Source organism: Stegostoma tigrinum, chromosome 7, assembly GCF_030684315.1.
Source record: "Stegostoma tigrinum isolate sSteTig4 chromosome 7, sSteTig4.hap1, whole genome shotgun sequence".
In the NCBI taxonomy this organism is placed as follows: domain Eukaryota; kingdom Metazoa; phylum Chordata; class Chondrichthyes; order Orectolobiformes; family Stegostomatidae; genus Stegostoma; species Stegostoma tigrinum.
Window position 1 is genome coordinate 9,333,905 of NC_081360.1, and position 23,922 is coordinate 9,357,826.

A 23,922-nucleotide genomic window follows, 5' to 3' on the forward strand; every position below is an offset into this window, starting at 1 on the left:
AGGTTGCAGGAACAGCAACTCATATTCCGCCTGGGAACCCTGCAGCCTAATGGTATCAATGTGGACTTCACCAGTTTCAAAATCTCCCCTTCCCCTACTGCATCCCTAAACCAGCCCAGTTCATCCCCTCCCCCCACTGCACCACACAACCAGCCCAGCTCTTCCCCCCCACCCACTGCATCCCAAAACCAGTCCAACCTGTCTCTGCCTCCCTAACCGGTTCTTCCTCTCACCCATCCCTTCCTCCCACCCCAAGCCGCACCCCCAGCTACCTACTAACCTCATCCCACCTCCTTGACCTGTCCGTCTTCCCTGGACTGACCTATCCCCTCCCTACCTCCCCACCTACACCCTCTCCACCTATCTTCTTTACTCTCCATCTTCGGTCCGCCTCCCCCTCTCTCCCTATTTATTCCAGTTCCCTCCCCCCATCCCCCTCTCTGATGAAGGGTCTAGGCCCGAAACGTCAGCTTTTGTGCTCCTGAGATGCTGCTTGGCCTGCTGTGTTCATCCAGCCTCACATTTTATTATCTCCCATCCATGGATTCTATTTAGACTTCTCATTGTTGTAGAAAGGCTGCCAATGTCATCAAAGACCCCTCCCACCCCAGTAAATCTCTCTTCCAACCTCTGCCGTTAGGCAGATGATACAGAAGCTTGAACATAAGCACCGAAGGGTTCAAGAATAGCTTCTTCCCTGCTGTTATTAGACTGCTGAATGAACCTCTTTAACTTCAAATAATGTTGATCTTGCTCTGTGCATCTCCTCTACAGCCGTAACCTTGTATATGCCTTCTGACCAAGCACTCTACAATCTGCATGTCCTTCTTTGCTATGATCTGCCTGTCCTGCTCACAAAACAAAGCTTTTCACTGTATTTAGGTACATGACTACAATCAACCAAATCAAATCAAATCAAACACAATACTGACCAAATTGCCTGTTTTAGCAATGCCTGACGAGTGATATTTATTTAGCCCAGGACACCACAAAGAACTCCCCCACCCTTTTTCAAAACTATGTCGCACCATCTTTTATATGCATCTGAGAGGGCAGGTAGTAGGATTCTCTCATTAACTTGTCACCCAGAAGGCAGAACTTCTGACAGTGCCAGGCTCCCTCAGTACTGCCCTGAAATGTCTGCCCAGACTTTTGCTCAGGTTTCTGGAGTAGGACTACAAACCCACGCCTTTCTAACTCAGAGATGAGAATTTGATCAATGAAGACGTATTTCACACCCAACTTCAAGGATTGTGCTCAAGGTGTGGGACTACTGGGACTGGTTCACATACGCAAAGGATTTGTGAACTAACTTCGATCTCTCCCACGGTGCAGATCTCATATTAACCGCACAATGATGATTGTTGTATTCCTCACTTCTACTCTTTAATAGTTAATGTGTATACCTATTTGTTGAAGCATCCGATATTACACCCTTGAACAAGCAGGTCTTTATTGAACATAACATTCAACAGGACGCAGTATGTAATTCCAGATAAACATTGAGGAGTTATTATGACACAAGTTCACTTGCCTTTGACTCCATGTTCATTTGTCTTACAGATGTTATCAAAGGTATTAACAGGAAAGGACACAGTAGGTAAAGCTAAACTATTTCCACTAGACTCGGGAGCATAGTCTGAGAATTAGGGTCAGATTGTTCAGGATAGATGCTAAGAAGTACTTTTACACACATATGAAAGTCGATGATGGGAACTGTCTCCCACAAATGGCAGTTGATCTTGAATCAGTTGTTAATTTTAAATTTGACATAAATGATTTTTTTGCTAAGCAACAGTATTAAGGGATTTGAGGGAAGGCAGGCACAGGGAGTTAGGCCACAAATCAGCTGTGCTTTATATAATAACAGAACATGCTTGAGGAGCTGAGCGGCCTACTCCTGATCCTGTGTTCCTAAAAGGACATTTTTAAACACACTTAGTTTTTGCTTATTGCCTGGTTCAAATGAAGAGTTGCAAAGGAGTAACTTTTGAGGCCAACAATTCCAATGCTCAAACTCAGGTACCACAAAGGTTACCACTTTAAGTATCTTATCAAGCTTGAGGTCAGAGGTGAACAACTACATTTTAATGGGGAAAGAGCCACTTGTCCTCCATGACTCAGCTGTGACATCACCAGAACTGTACCATGTTGCTACCTCATCTACTGAAGCTGCTGGCAAATCTTCAGCCCTCTCCTAAATGATACCATCACGGTATACAGTAAGTCAGGAATGAGACCATTTGGCTCATCTAAATCGTTCCTGATACTTATACTCTCCCAGCACTGCACAAGGTATGTTTTCTATTCTCCCAACTATGCTGCCTGATGGGATGTTTTGAAGATTCAGCAAACTTTCAGGCAAAAAAAAATCCTCAGCAGGTCTGGCAACGTCTGTGGAGGAGCAAAAAAGAGTTAACGCTTCGTGTCTGGTGACCCTTCCTCAGAACCGGACCTGAAACACTACCTCTTTTTTCTTCTCCACAGATGCTGCCAGGCCTGCTGAGCTTTTCCAGTAACTTTGTTTTTGTCCTGATTTGCAACATCCGCAGTTCTTTTGGTTCTTAAAAAAATCCTTCCTGGTGTACCAGTTCTAAACCTGTTATTCATTAATTTCCCTTTCTGAACTTTGGCTCTATATTCTTGGCTTCCAGTGAAACAATAACCTCAAATAGGATTAACTGATTGAAGAAACTAACAAGCAAAACACCTGTAGTAACTCAATCCGACTCAATGGATCAACGATTGAAGTCAGAGTACATGTATAAAACAATAGATGCTGTGTGCATAATGTGTCCTTGACAAGCTCAGGGAGTCACTGACTGAGATTCCAGGAAACAAGCAACTTCAAACATGCTCAGTTGATTCTTTCACCAACTTCCAGTTCCCTTATGAATTGTACATTGTTCAGTGCTGCTAACCATTTTGATCTCTCCTCCCTGATTCAGATCTCTATCAGGTAGACACCAAACAAGGTAACCACAAAGAAACAGAAATCACTGGAGAAACTCAAGCAGGTCTGACAGCATCTATGCAGAAAGAAAACAGAGTGAACATTTCGAGTTCAGTGACTGTCAGCACAGTTCTGAAGGGTCACTGTACTCAAAATGTTAACTTTGCTTTCTCTCCATGGGAGCAGCCAGACCCACTGAGATTTTTCCTGGCAATTTCTGTATTTTGTTTCAGATTTCCAGCATCCACAGTTCCCTATTTTATTTAAAAGAAGCAAAGAGTTCTCCTATTCCTTCATTCCAAAGCTGAGTTGATGAAACCGTTCAAGTTGTAGCCTTTCCCCCAATTGGATAAAGTGTACTCCTCTATCTGCAAGGGCTACGTGGTTGTGAAAAGTCCTGAAATTGATTTTTGAAATTGTAAAGCCTCGACTGTGTCTCCCTTTTTGACACCAAGTCTGACCTAGATTCTGCCCTCCATTGAAAGATATTGTTCCATTAACTTTATCTATTGGCGCATCTGCCAACCTTCTCAATGTAAATCAGGTTCCTCCCATTGAATTTTCCCAGCAGTTTTACTGGAAGCAGTAAAAATGCGGGTCGGATTTTTGTGTTTTGCTAATGTCCTTGTAACACTGCAGTAGGTCTCATTATCATAAGATGGTGAAGAATTTCAACAGAATTTTATTCCTGTACAGTGGAGGTCTAATATAGGCCTAATAAATGTGGCATGACGGCTCAGTCGTTAGTACTGCTGCCTCACAGCACCAGAGACCGAGGTTCAATTCCAGCCTTGACTGTCAGTGTGGAACTTACACATTCTCCCTGTGTCTGTGTGGGTTTTTTCCAGGTGCTGTGGTTTTCCTAATTCGTATGCTCTTAAATTTCACCTTTAAATGGCCTGCCTCTGATTCTAAGTAAGCTCTCCTGTTCTAGCCTCCATCACCACTGAAAATAAGGTGTCCCCATTTACACTGACAATTTTTTCAAAAGTTCAAAATCATTGATCAGGTCATTCCTGAGTCTTCAGTACTCTGGAGAACACAAGTCTAATTTGAGTCACTATTACTGTCAAGGTAACTCTCAAGACACAGTTCAGCAATGTGCAGTTTAGGTGGATTGGCCATGCTAAACTGCTCAGTGACTAGGGATGTGCAGGCTAGGTGGATTAGCCATGGGAAATGCAGGGTCACAGGGCTTGCGTCTGGATGCTCTTCAGAGGTTTGGTGTGGACTTGTTGAGTTGAATGGCCCGCTTCCACTCTGTAGGGATTCTATGATTCAATGAACAGCCTCACCAAGTACAAGCTCCTTTGGATCTACTCTATTTACTTCCTGAATCATTCGAATCACATCAATTAGATCCTGCCTCAAATTTACACAGTCAAGGAAATATAAGCCTCACCTGTGCAATTAACCCTTTCAACTGCTTGTTTCTATAAATTTGACTAGTATTGTGTTAGCATTCATTTGCAAAGGTTTTATTACTTTGCAATGTGTCTTTTGTGTGGTATTTTAACTGGAAATGTTAATTCACTTAAATGAATGATAAAATAACAACATAGAGGAAATTAAATCCAAAACAGAGCATTAAAGTACATATTTTCATCTTACAATCTCAAGCTCTCAGTGTTTTGCTTTGTGTAACTAAGAGACAGAAACATAGGAGCAGGAGTACACCATTCCGCCTCTCAAGCCAGCTTCAACGTTCGATGCAGTTCTAACCTTGGCTTTATATTCCCTCATCTTGTAAAAGTTTGTCTGTCTTAGAATTTAAATTATTACTTGAGCTTGCATAGCTTTGTGTGAGAGCGAGTTTTGCAGTTCTACCAGCTTTTGTGCAAAACTGCATTTCCAAATATCAAGGCAATATTGCAAAGTAATGGTGCGGGCAGTGATAACCAGTGTGCAACAAGAAGAGATTAATTTACAAAAATATGAGAGCAAGTAAGGGCAGGATCAGGGAAAATGACAAAACACAGAATTAAAGGCTCATTGTCTGAACACATGTAGCATTCAGATGGATGAACTGACAGCACAGATAGAAATAAATGAGAATGACCATTAGCCATTACACAAGCATGGTGCAAAGTGATGAACTTGCAAACTAGGTGCAAGAAAAGGCGAACTGGGCCCTCAAGCCTGCTCTTCCATTCAGCTGATTGCAGCCTCAATTCCGCATTTTGCCTTTCCCGGTTGATTCTCAACTAAAAAGGAAGTCAGAGCTTATTTACCTCTACCTTAAAAATATTCAATGACTTCAAGTCTATCATTCTCGAAGAAAGTAAGTTCCAAAGACTTATGCACACAGCCCTTTGAAAAACTATTCCATCTGAGCTGTGTGACAAGGGAAAACCCTTATTTTTAAACTGTACCTCCTAGTTCTAGTCTCTTCCACAAGGGCAAGTTTCCTTTTAGCATTCGTATTTCAGGATCTGAGGTGGCTCAGTAAAATCTCTTTTTCTTCAAACTTCAATGGATACAGATCCATCCTCATAACATTTCCTCATAATATAACCACCCAGCCCTCTATCCCACATTATAGTAAAACTTCCTTGAATGGATTCTAATGCTTTGATATCTTTTATTAAAGGAGATCAAACAGTACACTGTACTTCATGTGTGGTCCCACAAATGCTATACATCTCGATCATTATATACCACATCCTTTGCAATAAATGACCACATCCCACTTGTTATCACTTGCTCCACCTGCAGAGTAATCTTTTGAGATTGCTTCTGGGGTCGCATGGTGACTCAGTGGTTCACACTGCTGCTTCACAGCACCAGGGACCCGGGTTAAATTCCACTCTTGGGCAACTGGCTGTGTGGAGTTTGTACATTCTCTGCTTGGGTTTTCTCCCACACTCCAAGGACGTGCAGACTACATAGACTGGCCATATTAAATTGCCTGTCGTGTCCAGCAATATGAAGGTTAGGTGGGTTAGCCATGGGAATATGCAGGGTTACAGGGATTGAGTGGGATACTTTTTGGAGGGTCAGCGTGAACTTGATAGGCCAAGTGGTCTGCTTCCACACTGTAGGGATTCTAATGATTCTATGTGTTATGACAGCCAGATCCCTCTATACCACAGAGTTCTGCAATACATCTTCATTTAAATGATTTGCTCCTTTTCTATTCTTTCTGCTAAAGTGTACAAATTCACATTCTCCCAAATTATATGTTGAATGGTTTTAAGGCAGAAGTAGTTAGAATCTCAGAATGCAAGGAGGTTCAAGATTATTGGGATAGGCAGGAATGTGGAATAATCAAATTAGGAGCATGGTGACGCAGTGGTTAGCACTGCTGCCTCATAGCAGCAGGGACCCAGGTTTGATTCCATCCTCAGAAGACTGCCTGTGTGGAGGTTGCACATTCTCCCTGTGTCTACGTGGGTTTCCTCCCACAGTCCAAAGATGTGCAGGCTAGGTGGATTGTCCAGATTAAATTGCACATAGTGTTCAGGGGTTTGTGGGTTATAGGGGGATGAGTCTGGGTGGGATGCTCCAAGGGTCCGTGTGGACTTGTTGGGCTGAAGGGCCTGTTCCACACTGTCGGGATTTTTAAAAAAAATTCTAGCCACAATCTTATTGAATTGGAAGGCCTAAGTGGACTAGATGATATGTAAATACACCACCCTTTAAAAGGGATTGATAAAGTACAGGCAGGGCGGATGTTTTGCCTTTTGAGGCAATCTGGGACGAGAGGTCATAGTTTTAGGATAACGGATGGCAGATTTAAAACAGAGATGAGAAGAAAATACTTCTCTCAAAGGGCTATAAGTTTGTGGAGTTCAGTACCACAGAGTATAGTGGATGCCAGGACAGTGTGTAAATTTATGGAGGAGATAGATTTTTTTAATTAACCACAGGTTAAAATGTTACAGGGAGCAGGTGGGGAAATGGCTTTGGGGCTGTGATGAGATAAGCCATGATCATACAAAATGGCAGAGCAGGTTCAAACGGCTGAAAGGCTGCTCCTAATTCATATGATCTTAAACTTCACCTCTAAATGGCCTGCCTCTGATTCCAAGATAAGTCCTCTTGCTCTAGCCTCCGTCACCACTGAAAATAAACTATCCCCATTTATGCTGTCAATTTTTTTTCGAAACCCCAAAATCATTGATCGGCTCACTCCGCAGCCTTCAATATTCTTGAGAGTACAAGTCTAATTTACGTCACCATTGCTCTCAAGGTAATTCTCGAAGTCCTTGTGACTCTCTGGTGGATCTAGAGTGCATTCTTTCCAAAGCTTTTCTAAAGTGCATTTCACATTACTATTCAATGTGCTGCAGATCTCGGTCTAACCAGCAGTTCGATGTCGTAAAATTTCCCCTCTTTTTATATTCTAACCCTTTATTTGGAAAAATTAACATTCCATTTGATATTTTAATATTTTTTACAAATGACTGCAACATCTGAATGGTCTATGTACATGCGTTCCCAGTAAGTTTCTTTGAATTTCCACTCTTTCTAGCTTTTAACCATCCAAAAATTAATTATTCAGAACTACACTTTTGCAGTTCAAAATCGATGGCTTCACGCCCATGAAATCCATCTCCCACAATTTTACCCATTCTTAATCTATCAATACTTCTTCATCACTTTACACTCCTACTTACATTGATCCTATGCCACGAATCTTTGTCATTAGCAAATTTAGAAAAATCGTTCTCTTCCAGTGATGAATTTGAGAACTCCTCACAAAAACAACAAAGTGTGTTTATTTAGTTTGTAAAGTTCTCTGCTCCAGCCAGACCCTCACATCCAGCCATTATGTGCCATATACTGGGATAATATCTCAGACAGGCTCTTCATTGTCATACCACAATAAATGAATACTAATGGTGCAACCCTGTCAAAATTTTCGACAATCATTCCCTTTGGAATATCAATCAGCCAGCTCTGTTTTCCCACTATTATATGTTTTGTTTCACAGCCTGTTTTTTCCGTAGAAGGAGGTCTTTCAGCCCATCGGTTCTGTCAGTTCTTTGAAAGGAATAATCAATTTGTCCCATTCCCATGCTCTTTCTGCCCAGCCTTGCAATTCCTTTTACTCTTTTGCAAAGATCCATCCAATTCCCTTTGTAAAAGAACAACTGAATCTGTTCCTATCAGCCATTCAAACAATGTTTTCTAGGTTATTAGGAAAATCGCTGTTTGATCTGCCACCTTGAAGAACAGCACGATAAATATCTTTGGCTGGAGTCAATCCTACTGAAGACAAGAGCTTTCAGTCACATTGCTCTGCCAGCAGAAGACCAACTTGTTCATGTTTGTTCTGACAAAAATGTTCCATTGTTTTGAGCATGTCAAATCTCTCATCAAACATCTCTGCTCTGAAGAGAACAATCAGGATTCACTAGTTCATGAAACTGAAGTCCCATATTTCTGGTAGCATTCCAATAAGTCCTTCTCTACTTTCCCTGATGTGTGTGCACAAAACTTGACATAACACTAATGGAATCTTAGCCAGTGTTTTATAACAGGTTAGCTTCATTTTCTTACCTTTGTAATCTATTCCGGCTGAAACTTTCTTTATTACAGGAATGAAAAGCTGGTCAGGTTTATTCTAAACGTGAATTCAATTTATGCAGTTAGTGTCAAGCTAAAAGGAGCTCATTGTTCATGCTCTCTGTAAATCAATGGGTCTTACCTGTCATGTTTTGCAAACCCAATTGCCTCAATCCAAAGGCCCCATCTTTCTTGTAGTTAAGCAGGATCGTGAGTGCGTATCGTTCTTCATACAACTTTGTGCCACGAATAATTCTTAGATTTTCCAAAGGCAGATACTCAAACTGGTTCAGGGCTGCAAGGATATATCCTGTGACTTCTCGAATGGACTGGAGGTTTAAACAGAACACACAGAGAGGTGAAGTCAGAAAAGCAGCAATCAAAACCTCCAATCTTTGCAACTATAAGCTCAGTTGAAGCAGTAATGGGCTATAAAGAGAGAAAGTACACTGAGATTCAGCCGGCCTCACACCATGAAAAGTAAAACACAGTCCCAACCTCAAAAGCACAAAGTACATTTGATTGTCGTCAGGCTAAGTGGTATAAAGTACCCTGCAGAAGGGGCATGGAATTTGAGAAGGTGAAATGAATGAAGATCTTTCTTGTAAAATTTATTTGCTGTCTCAGCGGAACCATATAGAACTGGATTCAACTGGTTTCTGAAGAAGGGTCGAGACCGGAAATGTCAGCTTTCCTGCTCCTCTGATGCTACTTGGCTTGCTGTGTTCATCCAGCTCTATACCTTTTTGTCTTGGATTCAACATCTGCTCTGTAGGACAGGAGATGGTTGCATAGGAGATGTCATAGTCTAGGAAATGGTGGGGGGAGGGGGCAAACAGTTGGAGGGAGGTTGAAATGAATGTACATGTAGAGGGTTTCATGGAGATCTATATAGCAATACAGTGCCTTGACTAAAAGAGAGAAACAGGGGGAAACGAGGGGAGGAGAGGAAAAGAGAAAGCAAGAGAAGGTACGTGTAAGAGAGCAGAGCAGAGTGTTGAAAAGAAAAGAAAATGTATTTAATTGAATAAGCCATATAAATATTGTAGCTTCCGGAGCAGATAAGACGCTTGGAATTCTGTAGTGAATTCTCACCTCCAGACTACCCAGAGTGCGCCCACCGTCTACAAGGCACAAGTCAAGAGTGCAATGGAATACTCCCCATTTAGCTGGATGGGTGCAGCTCCAAAAACACTCAAGAAGCTTGACACCAACCTGGACAAAGCAGCCCAACTGAACTGCACCCTATCTTCTATTTTAAGATTTCACTTCTGCTCCACTCAGACACATTGGCAGCAATGTGTGCCACCTACAAGATGCACTGCAGAAATTCACCAAGGCTCCTCAACCACACCTTCTGAATCATGATCTCTACCAGCTAGAAAGGACAAGGGCAGTAAATGCCAAAAATATCACTACCTGCAATTTTCCCTCCATGTAACTTACAATCTTGATTTGGAACAGTACCACCGTTCTTACATTCTCATTTGGTCAATGTCCTGGAAGTCCCTTCCTAAGGTTTACCTACAGAACGTGGACTGCAGTGGTTCAAAAAGGCAGCTCATCACTACCTTCTCAAGGCCAGATCAGAATGGTTTTTCCAATGGCATTCAGAACCAATTAAATACAAAAAAAAAGCATGTAACATATGGAAACACTTCAGTGCAATTTATTTCTAAATGTAGATGTGATGTTGATTTGACTGGACACGGTTGGGGGATGATGGGTACATGAATTTCTCCAGATCTGTGTCCCAGTTACAAGGATCAGCCTGGCAGCCATGTGCATTAACAAAGTGAACTACAATGCTGTGGTGCCAGGTTCAGCCATTGGGGAAGTGCTTCCACAACTGGCTGTTTTCTCCTTTCAGTAACCATAACATAGCAGCATAGGCAGCCTTTACCTACTGATTGCCTTAAGGTGTTGCCACGTTCAAGTGATAAATTGTAAACCTGCACATCTCAATATGCCTCCTGCTTTTTCTATCGTTAGAGAAATGTAAATTCAGTGCACAGGAGAGAGTCGAAGAAACTGGATTTGGACTATTTCAGTCAACTGACCGGATTTAATCTCTAGCCTCATCAACATGATACAAATGAGGTGTGTCCTTTCTGTTGATACCCAAACTAGCAGGAAGGAGAGGAAAGCATGAGTTTACAATAATAAATTAAGTGCCTTTCCTGCTTTAAAAAAAAACATAAACTGCTTTCATGCTAAAGTTATTCTGCAGAAATTTATCCTTGGGCTAAATTAGGCAATTACTACGGTTCTTTGGTTTTGAAACAAGTCTAGGCCTGTTGATTTGTAATTGCCTAATTGAAAAATGGGATCAATGCCAAATTGTATCTCAATTATAAAAAATAAAAGCTTATGAAATGGCTTAAATGAAGAAAGAACTTGCATTTACATGACATCTTCCATGCACACGTGGTACCCCATGGTTTGGTCACCATTACAATGCTGGAAACGTGGAAGGCAACTTGTGCACAGCAAGCTCCCACAAACTCTGTTGTGATAATGGGAAGCTCCTCAATACTGCGCTGCAGTGTCAGCTGACAGTTTGCATGCATTGCTTGAGTGGAATAAGAACTCACAAGCTTCCCACCCAGAGGCCAGAACAAAACAACTGTGGTCATGTGTCAAAAATAGGGGCAAGCATTTAGTGTAGGTGGAAACAACAGACATTTTTCTTGTGCTGAATGTCAGCTGTGGTTATGGAATGGCTGGATTTATTTTGTTACACCAAATTCTTTTTGTTACACCTGTAAGTCTCAACAGAACAAATATCATGGATTTGATAATAATCAAATTGATTTACAGAAAGTTTTCTCTACCAAATAGTCTATCTCCAGTGTTCACAGGCATTCTACATTGTCACCTGTCAAATGTGCCTGCAAAATACCTAACAATCACATTTCTGGTAAAAAGTGAAGGACAGGATAGGAACCAGCCTCTTCAGTTTTGAAAGGAAACAATGAGACCCTAAGACATACAAGCTGAAGTTAGCCCATCAAGTCTGCTCCACCGTTCAATGAGATCGTGGCTGATCTGATAATCCTCAACTGCACTTTCCTGTCTTTTCCACAGAACTGTTACTGTCTCAGCCGTGAACGTATTTAATGACCTAGCCTCTACAGCCCTCTGAGGTAAGGAATTCTACAGATTCAACGCCTTCTAAGAGAAGAAATTTCTCCTCACCTCTGTCCTAAATGTGTCGGTAGCCCCACACTCTGAGATTGTGCCCTTTGGTCCCAGATTCTCCCACAAGAGGAAACAACTTTTCCACATCGACCTTGTCAAGTTCCCTTTCAATGAGAATTCATTCTTCTCAATTCCAATTAGCATAGACACAAACTACTAGTGCTGGGATCCCAGCTTTTCACAAAATAAGTTAACAATTTAGATGCAGGAAATAAATGTAATATCTCCATGTATGCAGATGATACAAAACTGGACGGGCAAGTGATAGAATCCCTGCAGTGTGGAAACAGGTCCTTCGGCCCAACAAGTCCACATCAATCCTCAGAGCACCCACCCAAGCCTGTCCCCCTGTAATCCACCTCATGTACAAATTCCTGAACACTACAGGCAAATTAGCATGACCAATCTACCTAAGCTGCACATTTTTGGTCTGTGGGAGGAAACTGGAGCACCTAGAGGAAGTCCACTCTGACACAGACAGTCACCCAAGGGTAGAATTGAACCCAGATCCCTGGTGCTATGAGGCAGCTGTGCTAACCACTGTGCTATCATGCCACCCCTAATCTGTGATCTGTGATCTGTGAGGAGGATGTTAAAATGCTTAAACATGATTTGGACAAGTTATGCGAGTGGACAATTGCATTGTAAATGTAGTTATAATGTGGATAAATGTAAGATTTTCCACTTCAGTAGTAAAAATAGGAAGGCAGATTATTATCTGAATGGCAATAAATTAAGGTACAGAGAGACACAATGAGACCTGGATGTCCTTGAACACCAACTGAATTGAATTGAATTGAATTGAATGATTTATTGTCACTTGTATTTAACAAATAAATATGGTGAAAAGTATAATATGTCACCATGCTCCGCTGCCATTTTGAATAGCAGAGGATATTAAGGCATGACCTGAATATAACTAAAAACAGAATTCATCTTCCTCCCTTCTTGTGCTCCACTCAAATTTAGGATGAGAGTCTCCCCAACAGGCTCCAGGGTCTCTATAACAGGCTTTGGTTTGGCCACCATCACTGCCTCAGGGCCTCTGCCGCCAGGAGCACCACACCAAGTCCTACCAAGCTGTTGTTGTTGCAACCGCTGCTTCTGTTGATGCCAGGTCGCTGAAAGTAAACATGCAGATGCAGCAGGCGGTGAAGAAGGCAAATGACATGCTGGTCTTCATAGAAAGAGGATTTGAGTACAGAAGCAGGGATGTCTTGTTGCAATTGTACAGGGCCTTGGTGAGACCACACCCAAAGTACTGTGTGCATCTCCTTAACCGGGGAGGGCATTTTGCTGTTGTGGGACTGTAACCAAAGAGTATGGGGAGAAAATGGGAACAGGGTACTCAGTTGGACAATCAGCAATGATCATACTAAATGGTGGAGCGGGCTTGAACTTTCTATGTTTCTTCTAACCTCTCCTCGTAAAACAATCCCTCCGTATCCAGGATCAAGCTAGCGAGTAGTCTTTGGATTGCCTCCAATGCCAGTATATCTTTCTTAAGATAAAGGAACAAAACTGTTCACAATATTCTCGGTGTGGTCTAATTGTTTTAGCATAACCACCTCATGTTTATATTTCACTCACTTGGAAATAAATGCCAATATTTCATTTGCCTTCACTGCGACATACTGAACTTGTGGGCTAGACTTTTGTGATTTATGCACAATGTTGTAGCTTTTGGCTGTCTTTCTCAATTTAAATAATAATTCTTGGCAGGGGGATTGAGTTTAAGAGCCACGAGGTTATGCTGCAGCTCCATAAAACCCTGGTTAGACCACACTTGGAATATTGTGTTCAGTTCTGGTTGCTTCATTATAGGAAGGATGTGAAAGCTTTAGAGAGGGCGCAGAGGAGCTTTACCAGGATGCTGCTTGGAATGGAGGGCAGGTCATATGAGGAAAGGTTGAGGGAGCTAGGGCTTTTCTCATTGGAGCAAAGAAGGATGAAAAATGACTCAATAGGAGGTGTACAAGATGATAATTCCATTAGTGTGCCTGATTATCTGCTGCACCTGTGAGCTGGCTTTCTGCATTTTGTGTGCAAGTACCCCAAGTGCCTTTGTGTTGCAACTTTCTGCAGTTCTTCTTCATTTAAATAATACTGTTTTTGCTTTCCCTTCCAAAATGAACCACTTCATATTTTCCCACATTATACTCCATTCGCCAACTTCTTACCCATTCACTTAAACTATCAATATCTCTCAGTAATCTGTTCATATTCCTCTCAAAATTTGCCTTTCAACCTCTTTTTGTATCATTTGCAAATCTGGTGACAATACATTTGCTTCCTTCCTCCAAGCCATCAATGGATAAATGTAAATAGTTGAGGTCCCAGCACTGGTCCCTGTGGAGTGTTGAATCCCATTGGTCACAGGTTGCCAGCATGCAAAAGAATCCCTTTTTCCACTTTATATGCCATCTGCCAAGCTTTTGCCCAGTCATTTAACATGTCTATATCCCTCTCCGGACTCTTTGTGTTATCCTCACCACTTGCCTTCCCCCTTAGTTTTGTGCTAGATGCAAACTTCACTAAAATGCATTCACTTTTCTCATTCAAATTGTTGAAATATATTCACATAAAATGTGGCACAGCACTGTTCACTGCAGCTCTCCACTAGTTATAGGTTGCCCTCTTGAAAATATTCCTCCTTATCCCAACTTTCCGTCTTCTATTAGTTGACAAATTCTCTATCCATGCTAACATCACAGGCTTTTGTTAAGTAGCCCAAAGACTTCTGGAAATTATCCAAAAACTTTTGGAAATGCTAATATAGTACTTCCACCAGTTCTCCTTTATCTATCCTGCTTGTTACGGCAACAAAAAAAAGTTGTACTCCATTTGTCAGGAAAGATTTTCCTTTTGTGAATCCATGCTGACTCTGTTTAATCATATTATGCATTTCTATATGCTCTTATACTAATATTTTCCTCATAACAAATAATTGGCCCATATGTACTTTTTCTGTCTCTCCCCATTTTTGAATAAGGCTGTTACATTGGCAGATTTCCAATCCTCTAAGGACTTCTGGAAAACTATTGCCAGTATATATCTATTATTTTCATTGTTACTTCCTTTACCATCCTTTAACATCTTTTCAGCCTGCTCCAACATTCAATAGGATCATGATTGATCTGATACTCCTAATGTCCACTTTCCTGTCCTTTCCCCATAACCCCTGCATCCCCTACTGACCACGAATCTATCTATGTTTTATATATACACATGGACACAGCTCTCGGTAGCAAAATATTCCAAAAGACTCTCAAACCCCCGAGAGAAGAAATTTCTCGTGCTTCCAGTCTTAAATTGATGCTCCTAAATTCTGAGGCAATGCCCTCGGGTCCCACATTCTGCCATGATAGGAAACATCCTCTCAGCATTTACCCTGTCAAGTCTCTTCAGAATATTTCAATGAGGTCAGCTCTCATTCCTCGATATTTCAATGAACACAGTCCAAACATGTTTAGTCTTTGCTCATAAGACAATCCATTCATACCAGGGAATATCAGCGTGAACCTTTTCTGAACAGCCTCCACTGAAACAATATCTTTCCTCAAATAAGGGGACCAAACTGATTGAGGCACAGTGAGTATTCAACTTCCCTGCTATTTCCTGGCTCCTCATTATTATTTCCCTTGCCTCATTTTCAAAGGCATAATGGCCTCTCTCTTCCTTTTTAGTTATTTGCTGTCCATTTTGATATTACTTGCATTTTACTCTCAAAGTCTATTTCCTCCTGCTCGTTGGTCATCTTCTGTTGGTTTTTAGAGCTTTCCTGATCCCTTGGTTTACTACTGATGTCCCTATGTATTTTTTCTTCCAACTTTATGAATGAGAGTTCATTTTATATAAATCTGCCAAAGATACACACGGAAATAGACAAGGTAAATGCAGGAGTTCAGATTGTGAAATAGAGAGTCGTTAGACAATGGGGCATCAATTGGTAATTTCAGGCCTCGTTCTGGAAATGCCTTTCATTGCACGATAATTAGTGCAGAAGGAGTTCAGAAAAGATTTACAAGGATGTTGTCAGGGTTGAGGAGTTTGAGCGATAGCAAGAGGCTGAATAGGCTGGGGCTATTTTCCCTGGAGCATTGGAGATATTGGGGTGACCTTATAAAGGTTTATAAAATCATGAGGGGCATGGATAGGGTAAGTAGCCAAGGTCTTTTCCTTGGGGGCAGGGGAGTCCAAAACGAGAGGGCATAGGTTTGAGGTAAGATGGACAACATATAAAAGGGACCTAAGGTGCAACTTTTTCACACAGCAGGGGGTGCATGTATGAAACAAACTGGCAGAGGAAGTGGTGGAGGCTGGTACAATTACAACAGTTAAAAGACAACCCCATAGGTATCTGAATAGGAGGGGTTGAGAGGGATATGGGCCAAATGCTGGCAAATGGGAATTAATTTAGGATATCTGGTCATCATGGACGAGTTGGATGAAAGGGACAGTTTCCATGCTGTACATCTCTACGTCTGTCTTAAGGGTGAGGATGTGTTGATAGAACATTCTGAGTCAGATTGCTACAATTTGGGTGGGCCATGCCTGTCATTTAATGTTAATTCCCAGGGCAGCTCACTGGACTGAAATGCTCATTCCGAGTTCTTGTCCATGTTCAAACAATATGTTTAGAGGGACTTAACATGTGCACGTTAAGCATTCAAGAGAAATACTGCCAAAATCTCCTTTCCCCAAATTCACCATCTTTCATGCTTTGTTAATGGAGCCAGATATTTGTTGGGGTTCATATGCCAGCTGTGTTCTAAAGAAGGGTCGCTGGATCTGAAACGTTAACTCTGCTCCCTCTCCACAGACGCTCCTGAGTTGTTCCAGCAATTTTTGTTTTGGTTTCTGATTTTCAGCATCCGTGGTTCTTTATCCTTTCTTTGGTGCATGTGGGCTGTTGAGTTGGTGTAAATGAGGCAGGATCTGAAATGGTGACCAGCATCAGGGACTGGAAATTCCTGGTGGGATTCTCTGGGTCCTCCAACCCACGATAAGATACCATTTTACCTGTTCCCAAGCTGCCAATGCAGGAGCTCAGTCTGCCTTTTCCAGGTGGATTGGGGCTTGGTGGGGAGTGGGGGGGGGGGGGGGGGGGGTGGCGGGGAGGGTGGTGGGTGTGGTGTTTGAGAAGGAATTTGGGAAATTAAGCTGTCAAGCTGCTGGATGGGGAAGAAGCCATGCGTTTAAATGGGAAGTGGTAGGTCTAGGACCTGGAAGCCATAACTTTGAGAGCCTTGATGACACCTCCAGGAATCTGAAGGAGACAGTTGAGGAGATTATGGAGGAATTGGTGGTGATCTTTCAGGAATCACTGGAGTCAGTGATGATTCCAGAGGACTGGAAAATGGCAAACTTAAACTCCTGTTTAAGAAGGGTGGGTGGTAGAAGACAAGAAACTACAGGCCAGTTAGCCTGACCTCGGTCGTTGGTGAGATTTTACAATCCATTATTAAGGATGAGATTGCAGAGTGCTTAGAAAGTGCATGGTAAAATAGGGCTGAGTGGTCATGGCTGTGTCAAAGGGAGGTCATGCCTGACAAATCTGTTGGAATTCTTTGAAGACCCCAAGAGCAAGTCAGACAAAGGAGAGCCAGCGGAGTTATATATTTATATTTCTAGAAGGTCTTTGACAAGGTGCCACACAGGAGGCTGCTAAATAAGCCAGAACCCCAATGTGCTAGGGTCAAGTTACTGGCATGGAAAGAGGATTGGCTGACTGGCAGAAAACAGAGAATGCGGATAAAGGGGTCTTTTCCAGGATGACAGTCAGTGACTACTGGAGTTCCTCGAGGATCTGTGTTGGAACCACAGCTATTCACGTAATACATTAATGATCTGGATGATCTAGCAGGATTAGGCTGCTGAGTTGCACAATTAGACATGATCAGACAGAATGGCAGAGCAGGCTCAAAGGCTGATTGGCCTCCTCCTGCTACTATCTTCTATGCGTCTATGAAGAAACAGAGGGTAATGTTGTTAAGTATGCAGACACACAAAGATTGGTGGAAGGTCAGCTTGTGTTGAGGAGAAAAGTGGGCAAAGAAGTAGCAGATGGAATACTATGTGGGAAAGTGTGAGGTTATGTACTTTGGTAGGAAGAATAGAGGCATATACTATTTCCCAAATGGGGAAAGGCTTTGGAAATCTGAAGCACAAAGGGACTAGAAGTCCTAGTTCAGAATTCACTTGACAGTTAAGAAGTCAAATGCAATGTTAGAATTCATTTCAAGAAGGCTGGAATACAAAAGCAGAGATGTACAACTGAGGCTGTACAAGGCTCTGGTCAGACTGTATGTGACATATTGTGAGTAGTCTTGGGTCCTGTATCTAAGGAAGGGTGTGCTGGAATTGGAGGGTGTCCAGTAAAGGTTGACAAGAATAATCCCAGGAATAAAGGGCTGGTCATATGAGGAGCACTTGGGGACTCTGGATCTGTTCTCAATGGAGTTTTGAAGAATAAGGCAGGGGTATATGATTGAAACTTAACAGAATATTGACCAGTCACACCTTTGAGAGTTGCAGGTGGACTGCAGGCCAGGAAAAAGGCCTAGGACATTTGCAATTGAAGACAAATAAAATGTAACATGCTGGTCCTACTGATTCGTGATTTGAGGAATGGTTGAGACCAGCCAGATTTGCAATGTTGTCTGTCTTCCTTCTTGAGGATTCCCATAACCACATATTACTCTCAATGAGGTTTGTGACATTATTCTCAAGGACAATATATCCTGGTATGCTCAGTAAAACATGACAAAGCAATATGGTGTAGATCCAAAATGTATTCTTTCGTTGAGGTGTCAACACTTTAGGAATTAACAAATGTATGGAATCGAAACAATGCAATTTTTAAACAAAAACCTCTCATGAGTTTAAAGCCACAGAAATAACATAGTCAAAGTATTCCCCATGGTACAAAAGAATGGAAAACAGAATGGGAGATACAGAAATCTGCCTCAACAGTAAGAGTCGAACAATTCCTCACTCCTAACCCTGGTCCCTTCCAGTTGTTGGAATTGAGCATTCCTGTGGCCGATTTCTTGCTAAGATCTCCAAGATTATCTTACAGACCTCGCTGATGCTGCAAAATATCACCACTTTTCCCTTTGGAATAGGGAGCCTGGATTTTCTTGAAAGTTGCATTTTCTGCCCGGGACTCGGAATTGCCTTGCTGCAGGAAAACAATGCTGCCGTCAGACCTGAGAAAATAATCTTGTGAATTGGGTTTTCACTTCAGCTTAAAGCATGTGGTGTCAGAGTGTCAGAAGATGAACTGTCCCACCTCGGTCATTGCTCAGTGTCCCTCACAGCAAAAACAATTCTCTGCCTCTGTCTGCCAGTGACTGAGAAGGCTTCCATAACCAAAAGGACAGACAATAATCTCCTCACTTTACACACCTGAAAATGAAGCTGTCACTTTGACAGCTAATATTAGCATCCGGTATTATTAAACTCAGGTGACATTTTAAAGCTCATCTGCTCATTTTCAGATCTGCAAATCACAGACTTTGGGCTCTTGGGACTACATCAACCATTATTGAAGTGATCCAACTGTGTTATGTCAACAAATGCAGTAAATAACAGGGCACCGATTTAATAAAAAATCCCAAAGTCAAAAATAAATGGAATATGCAACAGCCCAAGAGTAATTCAGTAGATTGATTCAAGATGCAAGAACTCCCTCAAGCTCAGCGTGGGATAGCAAGTTTCCACAAGACTTAGTGTTGTTGTGTCTACAGCGGGGAAGGTTTTGCTTCACTCTCAACTGCTGTTTACAGATATGGAAAATTTGATCGTACGTTTGTACCACATATGCTGCAGCAGCCTCACTTCTGAATCAGCAGGTTGGAGGTTCAAGTCTCACTCTGGACAGCAGAGGATAAAGTCTAGGATGGCATTCCAATTCAGTACCTAGGGAGTGTTGCACTGTCAGAGGTCCAGGCTCCCACATGATATCAACATCCTCTCAGGGGTGATATCAAACAGCTCATGGAACAACTTTAGGGGAGAAACAAGTTCTGCCCAATGTCCTGATCAATACTTAGTCACCAACTTACATTGCAACGAACACTATTTGTTCATTTTTGTGGGCTTGCTGTACAGAAATTAGTTGCCACTTTATTGCACTAGCTATGTTTCAGAAGAGACTTAATAGCCATAAAGCGCTTTGGAACATCTTGAGGTTGCGATATGAACATGAGTTTTCTAAGTCATTTATATTCGCTCAAGAGGAGATTTAATAGAAATAGTCAAAATCATAGGGGTTTTGGAAGGGACACGTGAGGAGAAAGGATGCAGGATGATCACTGAACAGAGGAGATGGATTTAAGATAATTGTCAAAAAAGCCAGGTGAAAAATGAGGTATTTATTTTCCATAATGAATTGTGGCAATGTGATGCCTGGAAGGGTGCTGGCAGCTGATTCAAGAGCAATTTTCACAGGAGAATTGCTTACATTCTCGAAAAGGGAAAAGAAGCACACATGAAGAGAAAGGGGGTAGGGAGCAGGACGAATGGGATAGCTTGTTCAAATGGTGACTGGGAGCTCTTTTTATGGACAATTTGACTGCCTTGAGGTGGCAAACCATTCAGTGCAACGCTTTCACAGGTCTCACTTGCATCCGTGTGTTCAATGACAGGCTGATTAGCACAGCTATCAGAACACTTCGACAGGGTTTCAACAGTGCGGCACAGAATATTCATCTGTTTCTGACCTGTTAGGAGGCGTCAGTGCTGTATTCACCATTATGATTGGGTCCATCCGAGATTTAGAAGGGGCTTCGCGGGTCAAAGAAACTAAGCTGCAATTTAAATCAGTTGGAACTGAACCTCTGCTAAAGATCTAAAAAACACCATGTTCAAACGAAAACCTTCACAATTTATGACTGGAGGCCCAGCTCGGTGAATTCACTGGAGGATGTCAGCAGTGCATCACACTGCATCAGTCAGTCACACCTGCCCTGGTCTCCGTGGAAACATGGACTTCTGCTGGCAATTTGTATCTCGATGAAAATAACTTGTCAGTTCCACTTTGGTCGGATTGTTAAGTCCTCTATGCCTTTCATCCCGTGCCTGCGATGCTTCAGACATGACCTTGGCACGTATTACCTCCAAACCCATAAGAGATGAAAACGTAACAAACATCCTTTGACGGCACTGGGATTTTGAAATCCATACCTTATTTAAAAAAACTACAACAGGCTTGGAGTAGTGATTATAATAAGTCTACAACTCTGAGTAAAAGAATTGTGTCGCCAGAATGAACACGTTTCACTTTTGTCAGTCTATCTGCCCCATTCAAAATGTTCGAGTGCTGTTTCTAATCAGCTTTTAAGAAAAAGCCTGAATGACGGCATCTAGTGGTGACGATGAGAACTGGGAGGAGGGGATCTTGTGGTGCAATGGTGGTGTTCTCCCCTGAGCCAGAAGGCCCAGGTTCAAGTCCCAGCTACTCCAGAGGTGTATCTTGACAGGTTACCTTGAAATGCTCGTAGTGTTGAAGAGAATATACAGTAGACAATGCACAGTGAGGTCAGTCAGATCTGTCGGCTGGATGTCTGGTATGTGATGCAGAGTGATGCCAACGGCATGGGTTCAATTCCCACTCTGGCTGACGTTACTGTGAAGGACTCTCCATCCCAGCCTCTTCACTTGCCCAAGGCATGGTGCTCCTCAGATTATCACCACAATCAGTTGTATCGCTCGAATGAGTCAGCAGCCCTATGGCCTGGCCAGACTATGGCAACTTTACTATATACAATACAGTAATCAGCCAACCTGGCCAGTGCTTGTGTCTATGTTCCAAATGTGCTGTTAAACATATATGCTAATATGTTCCAGACAAGCCTTTTCCCATTCATCCCCGTCATCATCTAACTCTATCAATACGACTTGCCTTAATTACTCACTTTCTTGTGAAGTCATGAAGGAGTTAGATATAGTTCTGAGAGTAATGGGTCCGGGGAGAAAACAGGAACAGGGTACTGAGTTGGATGATCAGCCATGATCATTTTAAATGGTAAAGAATCGAATGGTCTACTCTCAGGCCCCACAATGGCTCAGCGGTTAGCACTGCTGCCTCTATCGGGTTCGATTGCAGCCTTAGGCGAATGTGTGGAATTTGCACATTTTCCCTGGGCATGCATGGGTTTCATCCAGGTGCTCCACTTTCCTCCCACAGTCCAAAGACATGCAGGCTAGATTAACTGGCCATGCTGCAATTCCACTAGTGCCCAGGGATGTCTAGGTTGAGGGATAGGGTACGGGGTGGGTCTCGGTGGGATGCTCTTTGGAGGGGTGGTGTAGATGGGCTGTTTCTACACTTTCAGGATTCTCTGATTCTTCCTTATTTTTTATGCATGAATTCCTTACTGGATTTACGAGAAATTCCTGGGAGGAGTCTCCTGCCCATTACCGCAGAGCGTTCATCCTGTACGTATAGTAAGTCTAGTAAACAACGTGGAGCCATACTCCATCACACAAGGTGATAGCTCAGTGTGGGATCAATGAGCTGCCCCAGGTGTGTGGTAGCCTCAGAATGCAGATCTGTCAGGCTTTTGTCAGTGATCTCTACCAATCTGAATTTTAAAGTACAACGTGGCCTGCTCAGTCTTTTCTCATCCAGTTTCATTTGCCCACACTTTACACTGGCTGACTGAGCCATAGTGTCATAGAAAGCTACAGCACAGAAACAGGCCCTTCAGCCCACCAATTCTGTGCTAGTCAGAAACAGCTACCTAACTATTCTAAAGCCAATTTCCAGCACTCGGCCCATAGCCTCATATGCCGTAGCATCGTAATGCTCATCTAAATATTTCTTAAATGCTCTGAGGGTTCCTGCCTCTGACACCCTTACAGGCACTGAGTTTTGTAATCCCATCATTCCACAGGTGAAAAAGCTTTTCCTCACATCTCCACGAAACGTTCTGCCCCTTACCATAAATCTACATCCTCTAGTCATTGATCCCTCTATCAAGAGGGAAGGCTTCTTCCTGTCTACTCTATCTATGCCCCTTGTAATTTTATACATCACAATCATGACTCCAGTCATTGATCTGCTCTAAAGAAAACAACCCCAGTCTCTCTTCACAACTGAAATTCTCCAGTCCAGGCAAAGTCCTCGTAAATTTCCTCTGCTTTCACTCAATGCTGTCAAATCCTTCTGATAAGATGTATTCCAAAACTGCACACAAGCTGTGACCTAACCAACATTTTATGTAGTTCCAGCATAACGTCCCTGCACTTAAACTCCACGCCTCTAGGCTAACAAAAGCCAAATAAACCATATGCCTTTTAATTCCAGCATCAGCAGTTCCTACCACCTCTGCCTTTTAATTACTTTCTCAACCTGTCCTACTGCCTTAAGGAGCTGGCATACACACACACCAACCTCCCTCTAATATTCCTGCTTCCCAGGGTCCTATCGTTCATCATGTATTTCCTTTGCTTTGTTTGTCCTGCCCAATCAGCTCAATTTTATCCAGATTCAATTTCATTTGCCACTGATCAGCCAAACTATATGCCCCTGTCATCACCATTCGCCATCTCACCAATTTTCCAGGCATCTATGAACTTATCAATCAACCCTCCTGTATTCAAGTCAAAATCACGACCGCAAATCACAAAAACCCCAGCAATGACCCGCAGGGGACTCCAACGGACACAGTCAGATGTACACCCCTCGAACATCACCCATTCCTTCCCTCCACTCAGCCAATTATGGATCGAATTCACGAAATTTCTTTGGATCCCATGGGCTCTTATTACACTAACAAGTGTCACCTCATCAGTAACCTTGCTGATGTCCAAGTAGAAAATATTGAAAGCATTGCCTTCATCAACACACCTGGTAATTCTTCGAAAAATTCAGTCAAGTTGGTCGGATATGAGTTCTTTTTAATAAGATTATGCTGACTGTTCTTGATTAATCCCTGTTTCTCCAAGTGCATATTAATTCTGTCCTTCAGAATTGCTTCCAACAGTTGCCCCACCACTGAGGTCAGACTGACTGGTCCTTAGTTTCCCGGTTTATCCTTTGCACCTTTCTTGAACAATGGTACCATATTGGCTGTCCTCCAGTCCTTTGTCGCTTCTCCTGTGGCCAGAGAGGAATTGAAAAGTTTTGCAAGTGCCCCCATCATTTCCTCCCATGCTTCAACAACCTGGGATACATTTCATTTGGCAGCGGAGATTTATCTACTTTTAAGCCTGCCAGGCCACACATGACCTTCTCTCTGTCCATGCTT

At 42.4% G+C, this 23,922-nt stretch overlaps 1 protein-coding gene across 6 annotated transcripts in view; it reads right to left on the minus strand.

Annotated features, from left to right (window-relative positions):
* The window catches only part of LOC125454104 (receptor tyrosine-protein kinase erbB-4-like), an 873,837-nt gene that overhangs the window by 423,459 nt on the left and 426,456 nt on the right, over window positions 1-23,922 (minus strand). For all 6 annotated transcript variants that reach the window (XM_048534471.2, XM_048534470.2, XM_048534469.2 and 3 more), the window contains exon 3: window positions 8,607-8,793. In XM_048534471.2, the coding sequence (XP_048390428.1) occupies window positions 8,607-8,793 (187 nt within the window). The remainder of the gene's footprint in view (window positions 1-8,606; window positions 8,794-23,922) is intronic.